The following is a 10,347-nucleotide window of genomic DNA, read 5'->3' on the forward strand; positions in this document are numbered from 1 at the left end:
ACCAGTAAATCGGCCGGGTCACATTGATTTTCACCAGATTAATTGCAACTATGGTCTAATGATCTTACCGGACCGCTCTACCCTCTAATTCACGGTCTAACCGGTCAGAACAGTCCGGATTTTCCGGATTTTAAAACACTGCATTATCCATTCAACAAAAATTATTAGATTAAATATAAAATAGATTTATAATTTTATAAATTTAAAACACTGCATTATCCATTCAACAAAAATTATTAGATTAAATATAAAATAGATTTATAATTTTACAAAAATTTATAGAGTTAATATATAAAATAAGAACTTTTAATTCAACAATTAAATTAATAAAAGATATTTTTATGATAAATTATTAAATAAAATAATTTTTTCAATTAATAAATACTACTATAAACACTATTCAAATGGAGTGAAATTTTCAACATTTTCAAGACTTCGTTATCATATTGTTAGTCCTTGCAAAAAAGTTGAGAATATTTTGGAATAACTTGATGTATTGTCTACCAAAATTTACATAGACAAAATATATATAATAAATTATATGGGCATCCTAAACTCCTAGTTCAAGGCCACATAGATCAAAACCCTACATAAAATATTTCCTTCTTTCTATAGAAAATATAGAAGTGAAGTGACCCCCCAAAAACAGATGTTACATAATTAAGGACAAAATCATGACATTTCATTTGTACCCCATGTGTAAACTTTAACCTAATCTTGTTAATTGTTAACCCCTCTTTACCTTTTCCAAAAGTTTACCTTCTCATCCTTCTTTTCCTTCTCCAAATAACCTGTCACCATCCTATTGAGTACATCTCCAATTTGAGCAGACATGAAAACCCATTTCTCAAAAGATGCAACTTTTTTTTTTCAATTCCATTAATTAATTTTTATTACCCCTACTGTTTAGCAATAGTAGTGGAAGGTGAAACAACATTGTTGTTGTCTATTGTTGCTGGTGACCAAAAATCAGCACCGTTACTACCTGCCACGTGTAAGGTGCATCCAACAGGGATCAAACATAAACCTCTGCTAGATAAATCTTTGTTCACTTGTGTGTTTTCTTCTCCTCTTTCATTGTTATCTCCGTCCCCCTGAAATAACGCGTACACACACAATCAAGAATCTTATGTCATCAAGAGTTTACCTTAAATGGATAATCTGTCACAACATGACTTTGCTCAATGTGAACATATAATCAGTAAAGAAATGTTCAGTGTTGTCCCCATCAAGTGGACCCCACCCCAACTTCAACTAGCTGTATTTTATGTTTGTTTCTGTTATTGTCTATTTTGGATGTGAGAAATTTTACGATTTGGTTCTTTAGAAAAGAAATGTGAACTATTTTGATCGGCCCAGAACAATTTCAAAACATAGATAAATAAATGTTTGGAATAGTACTAGATATTTTTATGATGAGACTTACATTTTGAAATTGAATTTGTGAAGGTTGGAGGTATGGAGAGCACAGAACCTGAACTTGATCATGTAAGAATCTTATGTAACCAGTTGCCTCGTGAAGCACGGAAGCAGTATCAGTCTACACATGCAATTTCAGTTTTCAATTTTCAATTTTCAATTTCCAAAACCTAAATTCAATTCACAATTTCCCAAATTCTAATTTAATAAGATTGAAAAATTAATAGACCTTGCCAAAGGGAGAAACAAGTTGTTGTAATGCTGCAATTCGTTCGCCAAGTTTCTCTTTTTTCTACAAAATAATAGAAAAAAGAAATCATGTTACAATTTTTTATCCTAGAAAATGATAGGTTTGTTCAAGAGAGGGACATGCAATGTTTGATAGTTGGTTTTTTCTTGGTTACCTTTGCATGTCCAGTTGAAGTGGGGTTGTCTGCTTTGGTCTTCTTAGGACCTTTCTGCCCTCCAACACCTGCCCTGGTCCCTAGTTCTTGTCCTCCTGACCCATTCCGCTTTTTCTGCAAACTCTTTAATAACCAAAAAAATTAGAGAGAGAAAAAAATTTTAAAAAATAAAATAAAAAACAATCAAAACCAACATGATTCTTAAATAAACAAAGACAGACATTATTGGCATTATTGAAAGCAGTGTTGTTGATGTGGTTGCATGAAGAAGCTGAAGCAGAAGAAGAATCACTAGAAGTGATGACAGATTTCTGAGGAGTAATTTCAATTTCATTTTGGTAGTTACCACCAAAACAAAGCATTTTGGGTGTGTTGTGAAGAGAGAAAAGAGAAGAAGTTGAAAAGGTTTGGTCCACATGATGATCAAGACCCACCACCAATGGGTTTTGATTATCAGCCACAAGAACATCGTCATCTGCTAATAGTAACTGAGAGAAACTGGTCCCAGTTGTTGTTGGTGGTGTGGTCAAATGGTCCACTACTTGAAGTTCATCTTTTGGGGTCTCCATTAAAAACAAAGATTGAGAAAGGTGTTGTTGTTGTTGGGTTAGTTTTTCAAAGATTGAAATGGAAATGTGGATGCATTTTGGGGGAGAGGGGTTGTTTAAAAGAGAGAGAGAGAAAAAAACAGAAATGTCAAGTGGCAGTGATGGTAAGAGACATTTGTTGTAATGAGGTTAATGTCATCACTGTTGTTCTTTGTGTGTGTGACAGTAGAATCAAAATGAAAGAAAAGAAAGAGTTACAAGAATTGGGCTGAGTGGGCTATTTCCAAGGTTGGCTTCGGTTTTTGGTAACCAATGGTCAAACCCACCTGGCCCGAGAAAACCGTGTTTGAGCTATCCAATGCATCATTGCAATTCCTTCAATATACTCTTATTAAAAATATATATATATGTTACTAAATTAAGGAAATAATAATAATAAATGTTATATTGATATTTTAAAGTAATAATTACTTTAAAATAAAAAGTATAGTATAATTAAATTATTATTTATATTATATTTTTCAGTAAATTTTATTTTAATGGAACAAGTTCCTATGAGAGTTTTTTTTTTTTAAGTTAGAGGAGAAAAAATATTATTAATAATAAAAATATTACTAGTTATTTTACAAATTGTTTAGACAGATCAACACGCTAAGTCATGTTTAATAACAATTTTTAAGTATGATTTTTAATTTTTATTAATTCATTTTTTATTTTCTATTTAAAATGGTATTTAAACTTATAATTTTTTAAATAAAATTTATTTTTAAAAAACATAAATAGTTTTTAATATAAATTTAATTGAATTAGGCCCAACATCGTTTCGGCCCAATGAACCTCAGAGGCCCAGTTCCCTCTATGACCCACGTTTGGGTCTAGAATGCCCGTCTCAGGTACGCTCGGCCTGACCCTCCTTGTGAACCATCTGACGCCCGGCAGAGATGTTCCCCGCGAGCATCCTCTCTGCCGAGGACCCTACTCCCCGCGAACATCCTTTCTGCCGAGGACCCTGCTCCTCGTGAAGGTCCTTTCACATCCAACCCCACGAATAATGCGAAGTCCACGTGGTCCCTAAAAGACCGCATCTCCCTTAAACTTCGGAGCGGTTAACCAGGACAGAGGGCACTCACGCACCTCCGATATTTCCGCTCAGGAAACCTGGCAGTCTCCTAGTTGGGCTTGGAAGTCCAACCCAACAGCGGGATCATGGCCCAGCGCTGGGGGCTATAAATACCCTCTTTTACTAGAGGGTCAGGTATTCACTTCTTACTCACTTTAGCTCGTACTTGCACTCCTTTGCTCCTCTTCTCACTTTGGCATCGGAGTACCTTGCAGGTACACCCCCTCCTCATTCTAGAAGATCCAATTCCGAGCGGCCAGCGACGATTCTTCTGATCAGGTACGATCAGTGGCGCCGTCTGTGGGAATCTTGCTTCCCCTTCTTTAACAAAGATCAAAGCTAATCCATTCACGATCATCATGGCTGACAACAACAACACCAACGTCCCAAGCGCTGATCCCTTCCACCTGCAACGGCTCATCGAGGAGTCCAACCCTGGGGGGACGAACCGACCTTGCCGGGAAGGGCAACAGCCTACCACTGACGGGCAAAGGGGACAGAGGCAGGAGGCCTCACAATCCAACAGAAGACAGCAGCTTCAGAACGTCGAACAGGTTCAAAACCGTGGGAACGGGCAACCTCAACCCGAGAACGGTCTCGAGCAGCCCCAGAACCTGAACGAAACTGACGCCAGAGACGGGCAGTTTTCTTCTTCATTCACTCATACCTCCGAGAGACGGAGAGTTCACTACGAAGACGAACAAGAGCAAGACAACATCCCCAAGGAAGCCGACTCCACCACCTTCCTCTTGCTCAAAGAACTGCAGAAGACAAACCGTCTCCTCCAACTCCAAGGTGACCGCTTTCATGAGCTAGAGAGGAAGCGACGGTATCGTTCCCTCCCGTTGAGACCTTACCGATCGCGTTCCTACTCTTCCTCGCGCTCACCACCAAGGAGGCATCGTCGGCGTTCCCCATCCTCTTCGCGCTCCCCGCCTAAGAGGCATCGTCCTTAGAGATCATATTCCCGCTCTCCAGTGCGAAAGAGCAGGAAGAATCAGAGACCCGAAACCACTGAAACCATGAGCCTCTCGCCCGAACAGGACTACCGAGGCCCCTCCAAGGCTGTGTTGAAACCCCGCGAGCATTCCCCTCCAAAGGACAACCGCAAAAATTTGGGCAAAACACAGACGAAATCCAAACGAGGCAGACACTCAACCTCCCCTGGACCTAGCGACGAGGAGGATTTCCGCAGCCCCTTGTCCGAAGAAATCCGAAGAGCTCGCCTTCCACGGGGGATGGAAAAACCACCAGTTTTGGACCAGTACGACTGAACAACTGACCCTGACGACCATATTCGGAGCATCGAAGCCGTCATGGATTATCACGTCGTCCGGGGATCCATCAAATGCCGCATCTTTCCGACCACTCTCAGGAAAGGAGCAATGACTTGGTACAGGAACCTTCGCCCCAACTCCATCCACTCCTGGACCGAGCTCAAGGAACTCTTTTTAAGCCATTTCACAGCCTCCCGTCGGCAACCAAAGTCGGAAGCGAACCTCGAGGCCGTGATCCAAGGACCCGACGAGCCCCTTCGAGATTACCTCGATAGGTTCAACAAAGAGGCCGTCCAAGTACAGACGGCCGATTACATGAAGAGATACCTCCTAGAACGAGGACTTCTCCCCGGAAGCGACTTCAAGAAGGCCATAAAAACCGAGAAGGTGCACACTATGAACGCCCTCCTCCGCAAAGCCCAAGCCTTCATCGCTTTCGAGGAAGGCGAAGCAGCTGCGATCAAATCTTCGAGGGGCAATGATGTTGCTCGCAGCTCGAACCTCGATGACTCGGCTTTGCGTCGAGGACATGAAAAGAGGAAAGATGATAGGTCTCGCGACTCCAAAGAACGCCGAGGACCAGCCGGTCGATTCAACGACTATACTCCCCTGAACGCCTCCCGCGAGAAAATCCTGGTCGAGTGCAAAAGCACTGAATTCAAGAACTCTAGCATCCGGCCCCCGAAGTCAAACCCCACCCGACCGGGGACCGACAAATCTAAATACTGCAAGTACCACAAGAGTCATGGGCATCTAACTGACGAATGCGTGCATCTCAAAGACGCCATCGAGACTCTGATTAAAGAGGGTCGCCTATCCAAATACACGAAGAAGGGAGAACCTCCCCAAAGAGAAGCCCCTCGGAACTCTGACGAGGGAAACTCGCCAGATAGTAGACCACTACAAGTAGCGCTGTCTGTCACCCGACCAGAAGACTTCATTCCTTCAGTCGGAGTGACGACCGCCTTCAGCACGTGGGAAGGGTTCCCGACCGCGATGGTCATATCCAACGGCGGGGACTCCGGTTCCCTAACCATCAGCTCGGTGAAGAGGAAGTTCGATGAGTTGATCAGCGCCAACTCGGATCTCGGCCCTACCCTACAAAAATTCAAAGGGAAGTCAGACCCGATCACTTTCTACTTGGAAGAACTTCCCGGCGGAGCCCCGAACGCCACGATCCCCCTACTCGTCCGAGCAAGGATGGCAAACTTTGACGTCCGACGAGTCCTGGTCGACGAAGGGAGATCGGTCGACATCATATACTCCCACCTTTTCCAGACCCTCCAGCTAGACGACTCGCACCTCACTCCTTATGTGGGATCCGACCTCCAGGGTTTCAACGGGGCAACCACCAAACCTTGGGGTTACGCCGAGCTGATCGTCACCTTCGGGGAAGGGGAAGCCTCCAGACAGGTCAAGACGGGATTCTTGGTGATTGACTGCAAGACCCTTTATAACTGCATCATCGGGCGCCCTACTCTGGCCGAACTCACTGCCGTCCCCTCAACCGTGCATTTGAAGATGAAATTCTACACAAAAAGAGGACGAGTAGCCACCATCAACGCCGACATCGAAGCCGCCAGAAGGATCTTCGACGCCTCTGTAAAGGGGTTGCAATTAATCGCCCCTCCATCCAGCTCCAACAAGAAGCCAAGGGCCGAAGACAAACATCCTCAGGACGATCAGCATCAGCCGACCAACGTCAGTTCACGGAAGAAGACACGCGACCAAAGACAGCTCACCCCGTCCGTCCTGTCCCTGACGGGGACTTCGAGCTCGTCCCACTGGGCGACAACCCCGACAAAGCGGTGAAGATCGGTAAGGGCATCCCAGACCTACCGAGGAAGCAGCTCGTGGCCTGCCTTCGAGCCAACGCCGACCTGTTTGCTTGGAGCGCAGCGGAAATGCCCGGACTCGATCCTGAGGTCGCCTGCCACCACCTCTCCATTGATCCAGCCGCGAAGGCAATAGTTCAACGTAGGCGTCAGCAGTCTCCCGAGAAAGCGGAGGCTGCCGAGAAAGCTGTAAAAGACCTCTTAGAGGCCAATTTTATTTCTGAGGCCAAGTATTCAACTTGGCTCTCAAACGTTGTACTAGTCAAAAAATCTAATGGAAAATGGAGAATGTGTGTTGATTATACTGATGTTAACCGGGCATGTCCCAAAGATGCTTATCCGTTACCTAACATTGATAGGCTGGTCGACAACTCGGCCGGCTACAAATTATTATCTTTTATGGATGCTTATTCAGGTTACAACCAAATCCCCATGGCGAGGAGCGACAAGCAGTGCACGGCGTTCATGACCGACTCGGGCAACTATTACTACAACGTAATGCCCTTCGGACTCAAAAACGCCGGAGCCACGTACCAACGGATGATGAACAAGGTGTTCCAAGGAGAAATCGGCGACACCCTCGAGGTATACATGGACGACATGATCGTCAAGTCTCGAGAAGACTCCGATCACACCACGCATCTCGAGCGGGTATTCGAGCAGGCTAGATCCTACAAGATGCGCTTCAACCCGGAGAAATGCACCTTCAGAGTCCGGGCAGGAAAATTCCTCGGTTTCTACTTAACCGAACGAGGAATAGAAGCCAACCCAGATAAATGCCGAGCATTCTCGAAACTCCCCACTCCTAACAATAAAAAATCCATCCAAGTATTAAACGGAATGCTCACGGTGCTATCCTGTTTCGTCGCGAAATCCGCCCAGCACGCCCTTCCATTCTTTAACCTACTGCGAAAGGAAGCGACCTTCGAATGGTCCGAGGAATGCGAGCAAGCGCTATCCCACCTTAAGCAAGTGCTCTCAAAACCGCCCGTCCTCTCCCGGCCTGGCGACAACGAGATCTTATATCTCTACTTGGCCGTTTCAAATGAGGCGGTCAGCGCGGCCTTGATCCGAGAGATTGAAGACGGGCAGAAGCCCGTATACTTCACTAGCAAGGCCCTACAGGGGCCCGAGGTGCGATACCAAAAAATCGAAAAAGTCGCGCTGGCCCTAATAACTGCGGCCAAGAGGCTAAGGTACTACTTCCTCGCCCATACCATCATCGTCCGAACAGATCAACCCATTAAACAACTTCTCACCCGACCAGACATGGCCGGAAGAATGTTAAAGTGGTCCCTCGAACTATCCGAATTCGACATACAATACGAAAGCAGGAAAGCGCTGAAAGCTCAGGCACTGGCCGATTTCGTAGCCGAGATGACTTCAATCACTAACTCCCCGGCACCCGCTGAGAATAAGTGGACCATCTACGTAGATGGCGCCTCGAGCAGCTCGGGGAGCGGAGCCGGCATTATCCTGGAAAATGATGAAGGGCTTATCATATAAGTATCCCTGGTTTTGTCTTTCACCACGTCGAACAACCAGGCCGAATACGAAGCTCTCCTGGCGGGCTTACGACTCGCCGAAGACGTGGGTGCTCGGGAGGTCAAGATCTACACCGACTCCCAACTCGTCGCATCCCAAATTAGCGGCGATTACCAAGCCAAAAACGACGTGCTCGCCGAGTACCTCACGCTCGTCAAGGATAAGATGAAAAGATTCGCAAAGGCAGAAGTCGAGCATATTCCCCGAGAACACAACTCGCGAGCCGACGTCCTATCCAAACTCGCGAGCACGAGAAATAAGGGTGGGAACAAATCGGTGATCCAGGAAATCCTATCCAGGCCGAGCATTGACAAGAGCTCACAACCCTTACCAGTTTTCGCCATAGGCGACGACCACTGCTGGATGACCCCGGTATACAACTTCCTCACGAAGGACGAACTTCTGACCGACACGAAAGAAGCTTCTGCGATCAAAAGACGAGCCTGCTCGTACACTATCGTCGAGAACAAACTATACCGACGAGGTTTCTCCATTCCCCTCCTCAAGTGCGTTGACGCCTCGCAAGCCCTCGAGATACTTCAAGAGCTTCACGAGGGAATCAGCGGCCAACACCTCGGCGGCCGATCACTGGCGAGAAAGGCCCTGAGGGCCGGGTACTACTGGCCGACCATGCAGCAAGACGCCAAGGAGCACGTCCAAAAATGCGATAAGTGTCAGCGTCATGCTGACATGCATTTAGCTCCCCCAAACGAACTTAAGTCTCTGTCATCACCCTGGCCCTTCTCGACCTGGGGAATGGACCTCCTCGGACCATTCCCAGTCGGATCATATCAAAACAAGTATCTGGTGGTCGCCGTAGACTACTTCACTAAATGGATAGAAGCCGAAGCGCTCGCTAAGATCACCTCCCAAAACGTGCTCCGTTTTTACAAACGAAACATACTCGCTCGGTTCGGGGTACCACAGGCAATTATAACCGACAATGGCACACAATTCACTGATAGAAAGTTTCAAGAGTTTGTGGCCAAGCTCGGCACGAAACAGCACTTCACCTCGGTCGAACACCCCCAAACAAACGGGCAAGCGGAAGCGGCCAACCGGGTCATCCTCCGAGGATTGAAAAGGAGACTCGGCGAAGCTAAGAAAGCTTGGGTCGAAGAACTACACAGTGTGCTCTGGGCATATAGGACGACGCCCCATTCTAGCACGGGTGAAACCCCATTTAGGCTAACCTACGGCACCGAAGCCGTGATCCCCGTGGAAATCCGAGAACCTTCTCGGTGAACCGAATCACCTCTCGAGGAAGAACTCAACGACGAGGCTATGAGGGAAGAACTTGACATGGTTGAGGAGATCCGAGCAGGGTCGTTCCTCCGAGAAGCTAAATTGAAACAACAAATAGCTCTACGCCATAACGCCAAAGTTATCAAACGAGAATTCGAAGTCGGCGCCCTAGTGCTCCGCAGAAATATGAAAGACTCGCGCGAGGGCAAGCTAGCCCCAAACTGGGAAGGCCCATATAGAGTTTACGATAAAACCGAGAATGGCGCCTATTACCTCGAGAACCTTCTCGGCGAAAAACTTGCTCGACCTTGGAACGCTGAAAAACTCAGACGCTACTACAGTTAGTCACAACCTAACATTCCCCGGCTACTCGTACCGAACACAAACAGAAGCCGGGCATGGACCCGCGTCATGGTACGAACGCGAGTGCTCCACGACAGCAACGGTCGGAATTTCCTGTCAAAGAGCAGACCGACCACACGGCGGATTCTACACCTAGACCCTCCGTGGCAGTACCTGCACGGCAGAACCCCAGATCGCGATGGGACCGTTCACGCCGCGAGCACTTGGCCCCGACCACGGTCTCGTGCTCGCTAATGGCGCACACCTGCTCTGTGCATCCAGATCGTACACCACACGCCCGGGCAATCAACCTCGGCCGAGCACAATCCAAAGCAAAATATTCCCAAGTGTTGGAATACCTCCCCGGAGCAAACTTAACCCGGACCCTAAAACATGCAACAATAAAAAATTCTAAAACACGCACAGGGGGATCAAAACATAAATGCGAAAAAGTAAAGCATTAATTGCCGACCAAATTGGCCGGCGATATCCAAACATTACAACAAAATGTCGGGCGCGCAGGCCCAAAAAATTATCTGGGCATAGCCCAACATACGGTAAATGGGGCGCAGGCCGATAAAGACAGGCACGCAGGCCCAGAGTAAAAACTGA

At 46.6% G+C, this 10,347-nt stretch overlaps 2 protein-coding genes across 3 annotated transcripts; one reads left to right on the forward strand and one right to left on the reverse strand.

Moving 5' to 3' along the window:
• Positions 1-467: 467 nt before the first annotated feature.
• On the reverse strand, positions 468-2,595 carry LOC131610829 (transcription factor bHLH113-like). Of its 2 annotated transcripts, none has more exons than XM_058882890.1 (5): positions 2,045-2,595; positions 1,824-1,937; positions 1,649-1,711; positions 1,427-1,540; positions 468-1,094 (listed from the first exon to the last, which is right to left on the reverse strand). In XM_058882890.1, exons 1-5 carry the CDS (start codon positions 2,390-2,392, stop codon positions 900-902), a joined length of 834 nt encoding a protein of 277 aa, XP_058738873.1. In that variant the 5' UTR covers positions 2,393-2,595; the 3' UTR covers positions 468-899. The 2 variants fall into 2 exon arrangements, with proteins under 2 accessions (XP_058738873.1, XP_058738865.1); XM_058882882.1 differs by having other exon boundaries at positions 1,824-1,946; positions 2,045-2,594.
• Positions 2,596-5,164: 2,569 nt separating this feature from the next.
• LOC131647624 (uncharacterized) lies at positions 5,165-6,580 on the forward strand. The gene has a single exon (XM_058917497.1). It carries the CDS (start codon positions 5,165-5,167, stop codon positions 6,578-6,580), a length of 1,416 nt encoding a protein of 471 aa, XP_058773480.1.
• Positions 6,581-10,347: the final 3,767 nt, after the last annotated feature.

This window comes from Vicia villosa, linkage group LG1 (genome assembly GCF_029867415.1).
Source record: "Vicia villosa cultivar HV-30 ecotype Madison, WI linkage group LG1, Vvil1.0, whole genome shotgun sequence".
NCBI lineage: Eukaryota > Viridiplantae > Streptophyta > Magnoliopsida > Fabales > Fabaceae > Vicia > Vicia villosa.

What these genes read in the sequence shown, in the direction of transcription:
- LOC131610829 (XM_058882882.1), bottom strand. Translation starts at nt 2,392, where the DNA reads ATGGAGACCCCAAAAGATGAACTTCAAGTAGTGGACCATTTGACCACA. An exon ending in TTGTTTCTCCCTTTGGCAAG is followed by an intron (nt 1,541 to 1,648) that starts GTCTATTAATTT and finishes TTGCATGTGTAG; the next exon opens with ACTGATACTGCTTCCGTGCT. An exon ending in CACAAATTCAATTTCAAAAT is followed by an intron (nt 1,095 to 1,426) that starts GTAAGTCTCATC and finishes GCGTTATTTCAG; the next exon opens with GGGGACGGAGATAACAATGA.
- LOC131647624 (XM_058917497.1), top strand. Translation starts at nt 5,165, where the DNA reads ATGAACGCCCTCCTCCGCAAAGCCCAAGCCTTCATCGCTTTCGAGGAA.